Here is a 12,231-nt window from a genome sequence, read left to right as displayed (position 1 = left end):
CTCTCTTTCCCTCCTATAGTTCGGGCACCTTAGGATAAGGTGCCTAGCCGTATACCTTCCTTAGCTATAGCGGTAGTTATCTCGGCCTACCTTATTAACCCTCTTTAAGAAGGATAATAAGAAGCTAGCCCTAAGGAGAAGTTAGTAGTAAGCCGAAAGGGTCGGCCTAGGCCTTCTTATAAGGTCCTTTTCCGGGCTAAAGGCTAGGCGGGGGGTCTTTCGAATAGATATATAGTACTTACTTAAGCCTTTAGCCTTAGGGCCTTTAGCTGCCTCGGTAGCTTAGAGGCCCTTTTAATAGTCCTTAGTAGCTTATCGGACCTTTCTTTATAGGTAGCTAATAGAGACTATAGGGGTCCCTTACGTAGGGGCCCCTAGGCCTCTCTTAGCTAGCTAGTCGGCTAGCTCGTTACTAAAGATCCCTAGGTAGCTAGGGCACTAGTATAGCTATATATTATAAAAGGCCTCTAGGTTCGTTAAGAGCCTTCTAATATATATAGCTAGGTCCGAGTAGCCTTTAGCCTTTTATATAGCGGCTTAGCTATCTATAAAGATATAAGCCTTTATAGGGGGGTTAAGGGGGCTAGACCTTAGAGGCCGAGGCCTCTTAGCTAGGTCCTCTAAGACCCTTAGTATCGCGAATAGCTCTACGTTAGCTACTTTAATAAAGGGCCCTAGGTTCTCGTAGTATGCTTTACTAGGCCTATTTTCTAGGCCTATCTTATAGAAGGAGTAAGCGTTAGTCTCTATAGGGGACCCCTTAGGGCACCCCTTAGAGCCGTCGGTATAGAAGACTAAGGGCCGTAGCCCGAAGTCTTCTAGGCTAGCTAGGTTAGCTAAGAGGCGTTAGTGCTACTTCTTAGCTAAGGGCTTAGGGGCCTCTATTATCGTAATAAAGGCCTTAGGCTCTAGAGCTTATAGGGGCTCCTAGCTAGCTTTCCTTCTTTCTAAGCTATAGTTAAGCCTTATAATAGCTACTAGGCCTTTAAGGAGGCGGAAGAGTTATATATAGGGCTTAATATAGCTTAGGGCTCCTAAGTTAGAGCCTAAGTCGGCGAGGTTATCCCGTATAGCTAGGTTATAAGCCTACCTTATAGGGTGATTCGGTAAGAGGTATAGGGTTCGAAGGGCATAGGAGAGGCATGCCTTTTTAAACCGTACCTTTAGTAGTAGGAGGGCTACTTTAGCTTCTAGGGCCCTAATACAGGATCCTTTAAAGGCCCCTAGGACTTTTAGAAGGGCCTAGTTTTAAAGCCTTTAGAAAGGCTTTATTAAGCTCCTAGGGGTCTTAGGCCCGCTATACTAAAGCTAGGCCCTATAGTCTACTATCGAGGTTACGTAGGCCTAGTAAAGCTACCTCGAAGCTCTAAACGATAGGCCTCTTTATATAGAGACTAGGCGGGATAGCCCTTTAAAGGCAGCTTATACGGAGGCTACCTTCTTTTTAATATATTATTTAAATAGGAGCCTAGAGTTAAAGAAGACCCTTAGCTACCGTACTAAGGGCTTTACTTCGAAAAATAGGCCTCTTACCTTTATACCCTTTAAAATAGGCTGCCTTTGCCTACTAAAGTAAAAAAGTTCCGTCTTAGAGGGGTCGAAATAGACCCCTTAGTCCTTAGCTTATTTAAATAGGTTAGCAGCTATAGCTTCTAGCTGCCGGGCGTTCTTCTTAGCCGAGGTCGACGTTATAAAGATACTAAAATCGTCTATATAGGATAGCTAATACCCCTTAGCCGCTAGTATCCCCCTTACGTATAAGAGGAATAGGATAGGGCTAATAAGGGATCCTTAGGGTACCCTTATTACTAGGTCCGTTAGGGGTTAGGTTTACCCCTCGAAGGCTAGCTAGATCTTCCTTTTAGTAAGGAAGTAGTCTACCTAGCTTATAAGGGCCTTAGGGAGGTTTAATTCCCTTAGGACCCTTATAAGCTATTCCTTTAATATAAAGTCGAAGGCGCCTTTTATATCTAATAAGAGGGTGCTAGTAATAGCCTTCTTATTAGACTCTTACTTCTTTTAGATATAGTATAGAAGGAGGAAGGCTATATTAATAGCTAACCGCTATTTTCGTCCCCTTAGCTACGTAGGGTTTAGAAGCCCGGCCGTATTAGCTAAGTAGCTTAGCCGGGTAGCGTATAGCTTTTTAAGGACCTTCCTTAAGTAGTTAAGTAGACTTATAACCCTATAGGCTTTAGGGATAGTATAGTCTAGCTTATTTTACTTAGGGAGCATAATTCCTATAGCTTCCTTCTACGCTTTAGGGTAGTATCCTTAATTAAATAGGGCTTTATAGGCCCTATTAAAGACTATAGGAATAACCTTATAAGCGTATTAAATAGGAAGGAAGCTAAGGGAGTCTAGGCCAGGGGCTTTCTTATTAGAAGAGCTAACGATAGCCCTTTTAATCTTAGGGTCCTTTAGCTCTTACTAGTCTTACTTAGCCGTGCCCTTACTACCTATAGGGCCCGGGGGCTTTTCTTTTTCTAGGCTCTAAGGGGGGCTAGGGGGGCTAGGGCTAAGGTCTAGGGTTAGAAAAAGGGTTATTAGGAAGGCCTCGTATTTTTCCGTAAAGGTATTAGCTTTTACCTCTATCCTTTCTTTTATATACGAGATACTTAGAAGGGTAAGGTTAGCTTTAGCCTTAGTATAAGAAAAGGCTATAAAGACGTCCTTTTCTACTACTTCTACTAGGAAGCTCTCTTAGTATTACTTTTTAGCAGCCTTAATAGCGTACTTAAAGCTATTTTAGGCCTTTATAAAGCTCTTCTAGCTCTCCTCGTCCTAGGCTAGCCTATAAGCCCGTTGGGCTAGGCTTAGGGCTTTCCGAAGGGAGGTTAGCTCGTCGGTCTACTAGGGTTTAGATCCCTTATAGGGCCTCTTTTTCGGTATCGCTACGTTAGAGGCCTCTATAAGGGTTCTTGTTAGAAGGGAGGCTATCCCCTCTAAGTCGTCTCGTTTTATAGCCCTCTCTATAGCTATAAGGAGGTCCTATTCCTTCTTAGCTAGGTGTTCCGAGAAGGCCTTCTAGTCTGCTTTCCTATAGTTATAGGTAGCAGGCCTAGCTAATAGGGGCCTATTAGGGCCCCTTAAGCTAGCTTCGAAGGCTATAGGCTTATAGTCTAAGCCTATAGCCTCTAAGAAGCGGAAGTTAGCTTAGGTTAGTTGCTTAAAAGGGCTATAGAAAGCAAGGTCTATAACCGAGGTCCCTTTTAAGCCTTCCCTTTAGTAGGTGCCTTTTATAGCTACTATAAGGAAGTATATATATTAAAGTATTATTATATCTTTTTAGCTAACCTTTCGAAACTAAGCCTAAAATATAAAAAAAGTATACGCTTAGAAACCTCGCGAATAGCGTAATTAGTTATAAGCCCCTAAGCTCTATAGCTAGCTAGGACTACTAATAAGGGCCTGGGCCCCTATTAGCCTCGCTATAGCCCTAGAGGCTATATATAAGTAATAATATAAAAATAAAAAAAAGAGGTAAAAGAGGTATTTTAAAAGCTTAGCTAAGAGTAAGAAAAATACCTTACTAACTAAGTTCTTACTTAGGCCGCCCTTATACTACCTTTAATATATTATTAAGTTAAGGAATTCGCTAGCTATATTATTAAGGCTAGCGGCGATACTTATTTACTTAAGAAATAGTAGATTTTAGGCTTTTTAGCCTAAAACCTAGAGATAAGTATTATTAAAGGTAGATCTCTTAATTCTACTTATATTAACGGCGCCTTTATAGCCTATATTAAGGAATAGTTTTAATTACTTTAGCTACTAGCTATATAAGTAATCCTACTAAAGTCTTACTTTAATATAAATAAAATAAGTATCCTTAAGGGCCTTAGCTTTAATAGTTTAGTACTAAGGAGCTTAAAGAAGTAAGAGACTCTTAAAAAGTAGCTAGGATTATATTATTAAACTATAATAGTTAAATATATCTTTATTATAAGCTAGGCCTTAACTCCCTTTATAATATTTAAGGGTTAAGACCTTTAAAATTAATAGTTCCTTAATAAACTTAATTTTCTATAAGATTAAGACTTTATTACTTTTTTAAAAAGCTAAATAAGTAATACTATTACTATTTAATAGCTAAAGTAGGTCTTTATCCCTTAAATAAAATACTATAAATAAAGTAATACTCTTATTATTATTAATAGCTAAAAGAGTTATTAAACTAATAATTTTATATATAAATACGTTTAAAAAAAAAATATTCTTTTTATATTACTATACTTTTTATATATCTTTTAGCTACTTAATATCTTAGTTTTCTTACTTATTAAGGCTATATATTAATATTAACTTAAGAAAATTATATCTTTTAATAATATAGCGCTAATTAATAAGGCTACCTTCCTTTATATTTACTATAAAACTTAGTAAGCTAGTCGAAAAAAATTATTAAGGGAGGTTAGTATAGGTCTAGTTTATAGCTAATTAATATAGTAAAGCCCTTATTAAGCCGCTTTATCTTACTATAGCTATTTATACTATTAACGCTATTAAAAAGGAAGAATATTAGCTCTTTAGCTAATAATAATATACTTAAAACGCCTAAATAATTATAAGAAGTCCGCCGCCTTATTATAGGGCTAGAAAATCGCGTTTAAGTTAACTATATAATCTAACTACTCTTTAATAAAGTTAGCCGCGCCCTTAATAATTAAAATTAATAGCTTATAGCTACCTAGCTTTAAATATAATAGCTTAAGTATTAATTATATTATCTATAGCTTCGAAAATAAAAAAAGGTTCTATAGGATCTTAATAGCCGGTTTATATAGATTAATTAAGTTATTAAGACGAGGTAGCGGCTCGAGCGCATCCTCGAGCCGGCTACTATTGCTATAGCTAATTAGGACGTAGATTTTAAAGCTCTATATAGTAGCTAGTAGCTTAAATAGCTAGAAAACACTATAATTAACTATCGTAACGTTTAAATGCGGCTTTAATTACAGTTAGAATATGCCTGCCTTGGTGTTATAGAGAGTGCCGGTGTTAGGGTGTGCCGGACTTTAGGTGGGCTGACTTAGTTACGACACACTCACTCACCCGCAGCAGTATCTGACCGCTTCAAGCGAAGCCGCGTGCACACCAAGGGCACTACGACGTCAACCAATACACCCGTCATCGCCGTGGCAGTTACCCGCTATGTCGATTCCAAATGAAGCTTTGCACAAGGTCCGTAACCTGTCGCGTCATGCGTGCCCGGGCTCTCAGCGCAACCGCGGCGCCTCCTGCCCAGGCCCTCTGCAAGCCCCTCTACCTCCTCGCCGTGTCTTGGTCTTCTCGTTAACACAGTGCACTGGCTTGCCATGTAGCTTGCGCGTGAGATCGAGGCGCAGGCCGTGGCAGCCCAGCAACAAATTGGTCTTGCCCGAACCCAGATAACGTCGAAGCAGCGTGAGCAGCGCCTAGTGCGGCTGACCCTCAGCGAACTGGGCGGCCTGCCCCAAGACGCTGTCATATATCAAGGCGTCGGCAAGATGTGGGTGCCTTGTCTTCGGGCTGACCCCTGAACGCAAAGCAGCCTCGACTGCCATGATTGCATCAAGGACTGACGGCCCACAGGTTTGCCCTGACGACTTTGCCATCGCTGCGGCAAAAGCTGGAATTTCAGACCAAAGACCTCGAGTCGGATGTCGACAAACTCAACAAGCGGCTGGTGTACCTCGAGACGACGCACAAGAACAGCCGCGAGCACATTGAGCAGATGCTGCGCACACGCTGAATGACGAATGTTGCGAATACCTGCACTCATCAGTGGCTCTCTCCGCCTGCAACGTTCCCCCTGTGATGCTTCACCACCATGAGAAGGTCCGGTTGGACAAGATACGTTGAGCAGGGCGTGCACGGAACACCAGCCGTCAGGGCGGAGATGCTGCATCTCCATGCCCGGGCTTGCGTCTGGAATCAAAATGTCGACGGGCGGTTACGACGGCGCCCACGTCCTCCAACCCACGAAGTGTACCATTTTCCAACAATGGCCGCTCCCGCCTACCTTCGCGAGCGGACCACGAGACTTAGTTGGGACGGCGGCAGCCAACAACGTGTATTTAAGATTATGACCGCCATGATGAGGCGCTTGCCCATGGATCACCATTGGACAGGCACAGGAACAGGATACCCGGTGTCGTGTGTCTGCAAAGCTGCCAGTGCTGCACTGCTACTTCATTCCTTGCTCGAGTAGCATCGGAAATTAGCCGCCAGCCGCACCAGGCGCTTATCCATGGGCTCCTCCCCACCCTTTCCGACAGTCCACACTTCTCAGCCCCGCTCAGCCTTACGGAGTAGGAAGCGCAAAATTGGACCAGTCCCCTAATAGGCTGCCTTACTCGCTGACGCCACGCCAGTCTTACATGCATATGCGCATCCATAATAGATAGACAGGATATTTCATGGGGGGTACTTAAATATACCATACCCGTCCTCCGCCCTTTGGCGCTACATCCTTTTCCCTCCATCTCCCCAACCCTCTGATCTCGGACGTTCTTGACGGCCTACTCGGCTGAGCGAGACCCACCTCTCTCATATTGATACTTCGTTGAACCTCCCATATTTTTCTTCCTCCACCGTGGCCAGTCACAAGAGTCATGGCTGGCTACTACGACGACGACGACGTTGATATCCACGTCCGCCACCGGGGCTACTCGCCACAGCCAATTCGCTACGTTCAAAGTCCTCCGCGTCCGCGAGTCCATTATACCGTCCCGGCTGCGCCTGGCTATCTCGTTCCGGAGCAGCACACAACTGTCGTTGCTCGCTCGCGTTCCCGCTCCCGCGAACGGCCTCGGCCCAGTCCCGCAAACCCAGTCTTTATCAACAACAACAAGTTCTATCGTGAACACTCCTCCGATGACGACGATGTCAGCGAGGGACGCCGCCGCCGCTCCCAACTCGTCCACCGCCGCCACCGCCACAGCTCTGACTCCCGCTCGCGTTCCCGGTCCCGCTCTCGCTCCCGCTCTCGTTCTCATTCCCGCTCATCCACATACAAAACACGCCAGGAATGGGAGGCCGAGCAGGCATGCCGCGAGCTTGAGCAGCTTCGTCTCGTACAGTCCCGTGACAAAGAGGGCCAGCGATTGGCCAAGGAGTATCGTGATGACGCTGAGCTGCAGCGCGCTAAGCGCGAGCTTGATGACATTAAAGGACGTGAAGCACGTACTGAGGAAGAGAAGCGAATCAAGAAGGAGCTTGACCTGAAGCGACTGAGGGAAGAGGAAGAGGCAGCCCGAGAGAAGCGTCGTCGCGACAAAGAGGCGGCTGAAGCCGTCGAGCGCTACAAGCAGCAAGAAGCCGATCGCATCGCCTGCGAGAGGAAGAAAAAGGAAGAATACGAAAAGGAGTACAAGCGTCGTCTTCAAGAGGATCTTATCAGGTCGGGTCTCGACGAAAAGGCCATTTCCGCGATTGTCAACAAGCAAAGGATTCCAGAGTCACCCCCCGAGCCGGCTGCTCGCCCGACCTACACCCGCATGGCACGTAGACACTTGTCCGTCGAGACCTTGCGAACATTTCGCGTCGACTATGACATTGACTCTGTAAGTGTTGCCCTGGCCCCAAAGGGAAGCGATAGCCGTCACGTGTCATGCGCCAGTATCGACTAATCCCCCCGACAGGACCCGGAGTACGTCTTGATCAAGCGTTGGGTTCCCGAGTGGGAACAGGATCAATTCTGGAAGCATACCCGATATATTCGTGAAAAGCGCAGCGGTAGCACTTTGTTGATCGAAGAAAAAAAGCACAAACATCATGAGCCCGAGTTTGAATGGGTTCGCAAAAAGAACGACCGGAAGAGAAGCAAGTCTCCGGGTCTTCTCATGTATCTCGCAGGCGCTCGTCCCGCTTGATTCTTCGAGGATCCTACAGACTGCCCATGGCAAGGAAGTACAGGGGACTCGGGCCTGCTGAAGCCGCAAACTCAGCTGACTGGCTGTTCTCCACTCCTTGATGTTATAGCTTCTCCCCAATCCATTTGAGTTGATCAAGAAACAACATTTCATGCCGTCACACTCGATTTACGGATGAGTTCTTCGTACACTGTCCAGGCCAACGCTGAGCTGAGAGCTTTCCGACTCATGCGCAAAGCTAATCCATTCCAGAGCGACCGGAATCCGTCTTGGGCCACCATGACAGAAGCTGCCTGCCATATGTTCCTAAACTGATGCGGCTGGAGCTGTATTCGCGTCTTGATGGCGTCGAAGGGGTTGGAGATTGCGGAACAGGCGGCTCCCGCGACAATGGCTGAGCTGAAATTTATCGAACTTGCCACTGGTCCTGATATTGTGGCGTGTCCGGTGTCGAGGTAAGAGGTGAACACCCAGGAGTTAATCCGCTTCTTGAACGATTCGTAGATCACTACATACATGCCAGCGGATGGAGCATCTCTGATTGCCGTTGCGCCAAAGCCCGAGAAGAAGCCACGAAGACCATCGGCCCGTTGTATTTCTCGGGCCGCGGCTATCATGGACGGATACGAATACAGACTGGACTCGAATCGAACCTTGATAACCGTCAGAGGCATGAGGCAAAATCCGGCAATCGTTCTGGCCATGGCACCGGATACCAAATTGGCCGTATAGGTCAGGTCGGGCAGGGCAGATGAGCCACCGGTTTCCCGGCGCCACTCTTCAGCATCGCCCATCTGTTGCACATGCTGGCGGATTGCATTGAGCGAGGTAAGATATAGAGCAGAGCCGAAGCCAGTACGCAGCGCTGAAGGAACCGTGCCTCGCCACAAGGTGCGGATAAGCTGGGAGGATCGTCTCGCGTCTCGTAGACAAGCAGAGAGCGATGGGCGGCCCGTCTGTTGCACCCGGGTCTTCAAGAAGTCGAGAGGTTGCAAAATGACGGCCGACGCTATGCCTGATCCAAGTCCGGAGGCGAAGTGAAGTCCTGTTCGGGACGGGGGGCTGTGAGTGATGCTGCACCAAACAGACCCTGGGGACCAACCAACCTGGCTTGGCACGGGCCGGAGATCGCGTCTCGTTCATTGTCGGCAATCTCGTGCTCCCATTTTGGTTGATGATGCGAGCAACAAAACGAGGGCGTGAGGTAAGCCGTGGGGGCAGTGGCAATCCCTTACGTAGCATGCAGCCGCCGACTCCGGTCCGGGGAGATATGTGTGATGTACTACTTTTTTTCCTCACCTGGTCGTCTTGCATAGTCCCGCATTTATTAGGTGCATGGATTCTGATTGGCCGAAGGCTCCTCGATAGCCGCGCTGTCAACCGATGCTGCCCATTGCCAGTATCATTCAATATGCGGTGGCAAGACGGGGCACCAAAAGGCATTGCTTGCCACAAATGCATGGAGGCTGGGAGGGGAACATTGGCGGTTCCCAGAGCTCGACGCGTGCCGATTCGCCCGGAAAGAGACAATCAGGGGGCGGCGCTATGTCTCAGGTTGGGGGGCACTCGCAGTCGGAATGGTAACTTGGTTGCCTCGGTAGTCTCCAATGACGGACTCGAGCCGCCCTGCCAGTAGGCGATGGCGCTTGACAAGGTCTGCCCACTCGTTGACGCCAAGTGCGGCCAGAAGCAATCCAAAGTCGGCGCCAAGCCTGCCCAGACTTCCGGCACAATAAAGCACCTGGATGATGATGCTGTCGCGAGATGTCTGGTCTTTGACATTGGGCAGATATGTGCGTAAAGTATCGAGCAGCAGACCCACGAGGTGCAGCGGAAATGTAGGCAGAGTTGAGGGTGGTGTGTCAAGAGCATTGTTTCCAGCGCTCGACGACGATATGAAGCTGGCATCGACGTTTTTAGACATTGACACTATACCAAAGGCATGCTCGCGAAAAATCTCGATAAAGCGTTTGAGATAGCGCTCCGTATGTTGGCCCCCTGACCAAGCGCTAGACGATTTGGCCTGGCGGAGCCTCTCTTCGACGGCAAGCTCTCGCAGAGGCTCCAGCGCGGCCAGAGTCGTTAACAGTGTCATCAAACGGCATACGAGAAAGAGGGCCGGCAGTGTGTCATCTGAGTGGACGCCAGGCACGAGGTCGGGCAGTATGCGTTTGAGCCAACCGACGGTGCGAAGTCCCGCAGCAAGCTTGAGACCGGGTGTCTTGAGGGCGACAATCAGATCAGTTGCCATCTGGCGGATAGCTGCGTCGGCCTCACCCAGCACAGACGAGACGAGTGGAGATCGAGGGTAAAGCGAGGCGAGGCGTCGAACGTGGGCGTGTAAGTCGAGAGTTGAGGAGTGGCTCACGGGGATAGTATTGACGGCCGAAGTCAAGAGTGGCGGAAGCTCCATGACATCGACTAAGCGTTCAGCGTTGTGTAGCAGTCTCAGTGCCTCCTTACGTCGGGCAATTGTCTTGCTTTCGCTCGTCTTGCCAAACGTTGTCGAGAAGGCGTCAGCGGCGGTGTCAAGTCGGGGAACTGCCTGGCTCAACTCGGATATCCTCTGGCCTAGCACGGGCAGTGTTCGCCGCAGAGAGGCATGGCCGGCTGCCGAGTCGACAATGGGCTTGTGGGAGCGCTTGGAGAGAGCCTGCACGGATAGTAGCAGTGAATGGGATGCCTGGGCGAGGCGTTGTGGCTCCGACGAGCGGAACGTATCGGCGGGATGCTCAGCGAGGCTGGCAAGATACGCCAGAGCCGTGGCATCTGCGGTCTGACCAAGGCCGAGCAGGTCACCTAGAGCCTCGGACATGATGCTTCGCCCGCCAAGGTTGATAAGCGGCCGATGGTTGCCGTCTTTTTCAAACGGGAGCCTATAGAAAGCGGTGTGTGATTTCTGTCCGAAGAGCTTTAACCTAAGACTGCCTTAGGCAACAAAGTGAGAAAAGGTTGTATTACCGCACAGGGGAAAAGCGGAAGATCTCCTAAATGCAAAAACTCTTTATAATTTAAAGGGGGTCTAGCCAGCCGACGTGTCTGTTAACCAGCTGAAAAAAAAGGGGCCTATGTTATTTATTAACCGGCGTGCAGGATTAGATAGACAGCATACAGGAAAGCGGGGCAGTGTAGATTGTTAAGGCGCAACGCCGATACCGCATAATTAGGTGCGCACTTTGCCCGCGCCTACTACGCGCCCCCCTCTATACGCACCTTGCAAAGTAAAGCTATTCGCACCTATAGGCACCGAGGCAGGCGTAGGCTGCTTCCGTAATTTATATATATTTAGGCTCGAGGCTTAAAGATATATTATTTTATTAATTTAAGAGCGCCCTACCTACCTTACTAAGCCTACTTATAAGGGTACTTACCCTTATTATAAGTCTAGGTATAAGTATTGCTTTTTATTTTTATTTTTTTATATTATTACGTATATATAGCCTCTAAGGCTATAGCGAGGCTAATAAGGGCCTAGGCCCCTATTAGCAGCCCTAGCTAGCTATAGAGCCTAGGGGCTTATAACTAATTAGGGAAAGGGTAGCTATAAAGGTAGAGATAAAAGAAAGGTTAATCTAGTTCCTCTTACGCGGTGTTTTTCCCCCCTAAGGGCCCTAGGGCCCCTAGGTTACTCTTTTTCGAGCTACTTAGCCGTTCCTATCTCTATTTTAGCTAAGAAGGTTAAAAGGGCTTCCCTTCCTTCCTTAGTGCTATAGAGAAAAGGTAGGCTAAGGGCCTCCTTCTATCCCTTCGAGGCCCGGTATAGGACCTCTCTTTCCCTCCTATAGTTCGGGTACCTTAGGATAAGGTGCCTAGCCGTATGCCTTCCTTAGCTATAGCGGTAGTCGTCTTGGCCTACCTTATTAACCCTCTTTAAGAAGGATAATAGGAAGCTAGCCCCGAGGAGAAGTTAGTAGTAAGCCGAAAGGGTCGGCCTAGGCCTTCCTATAAGGTCCTTTTCCGGGCTAAAGGCTAGGCGGGGGGTCTTTAAATAAACGTATAGTACTTACCTAAGCCTTTAGCCTTAGGGCCTTTAGCTGCCTCGGTAGCTTAGAGGCCCTTTTAGTAGTCCTTAGTAGCTTATCGGACCTTTCTTTATAGGTAGCTAATAGAGACTATAGGGGTCCCTTATATAGGGGCCCCTAGGCCTCTCTTAGCTAGCTAGTTAGCTAGCTTATTACCGAAGATCCCTAGGTAGCTAGGGCACTAGTATAGCCGTATATTATAGAAGGCCTCTAGGTTCGTTAAGAGCCTTTTAATACATATAGCTAGGTCTAAGTAGCCTTTAGCCTTATATATAGCGGCTTAGCTATCTATAAAGATATAAGCCTCTATAGGGGGGTTAAGGGGGCTAGACCTTAGAGGCCGAGGCCTCTTA

The 12,231-nt window shown here is 47.6% G+C and overlaps 4 protein-coding genes across 4 annotated transcripts; 2 read left to right on the top strand and 2 right to left on the bottom strand.

Moving 5' to 3' along the window:
- Window positions 1-5,154: 5,154 nt before the first annotated feature.
- On the top strand, window positions 5,155-5,734 carry HRG_07826 (prefoldin subunit domain-containing protein; the record flags this gene model as incomplete). Its single annotated transcript, XM_044866297.1, has 3 exons — window positions 5,155-5,184; window positions 5,325-5,491; window positions 5,575-5,734. 3 exons carry the CDS (start codon window positions 5,155-5,157, stop codon window positions 5,732-5,734), a joined length of 357 nt encoding a protein of 118 aa, XP_044718186.1.
- Window positions 5,735-6,596: 862 nt separating this feature from the next.
- Window positions 6,597-7,856, top strand: HRG_07825 (uncharacterized protein; the record flags this gene model as incomplete). Its single annotated transcript, XM_044866296.1, has 2 exons — window positions 6,597-7,547; window positions 7,626-7,856. 2 exons carry the CDS (start codon window positions 6,597-6,599, stop codon window positions 7,854-7,856), a joined length of 1,182 nt encoding a protein of 393 aa, XP_044718185.1.
- A 149-nt stretch (window positions 7,857-8,005) lies between these two features.
- HRG_07824 (mitochondrial carrier protein) lies at window positions 8,006-8,999 on the bottom strand (the record flags this gene model as incomplete). Its single annotated transcript, XM_044866295.1, has 2 exons — window positions 8,006-8,901; window positions 8,963-8,999. The coding sequence occupies 2 exons, from the start codon at window positions 8,997-8,999 to the stop codon at window positions 8,006-8,008; spliced, it is 933 nt and encodes a 310-aa protein (XP_044718184.1).
- A 400-nt stretch (window positions 9,000-9,399) lies between these two features.
- Window positions 9,400-10,671, bottom strand: HRG_07823 (dor1-like family domain-containing protein; the record flags this gene model as incomplete). The annotated part of the gene is made up of 1 exon (XM_044866294.1): window positions 9,400-10,671. One exon carries the CDS (start codon window positions 10,669-10,671, stop codon window positions 9,400-9,402), a length of 1,272 nt encoding a protein of 423 aa, XP_044718183.1.
- Between the last annotated feature and the right edge of the window lie 1,560 nt (window positions 10,672-12,231).

This window comes from Hirsutella rhossiliensis (assembly GCF_020360975.1).
Source record: "Hirsutella rhossiliensis strain HR02 chromosome Unknown scaffold00009, whole genome shotgun sequence".
NCBI lineage: Eukaryota > Fungi > Ascomycota > Sordariomycetes > Hypocreales > Ophiocordycipitaceae > Hirsutella > Hirsutella rhossiliensis.
Note: the sequence above shows the minus strand (reverse complement) of the source record. Positions and strands in the feature narration are given on the sequence as shown.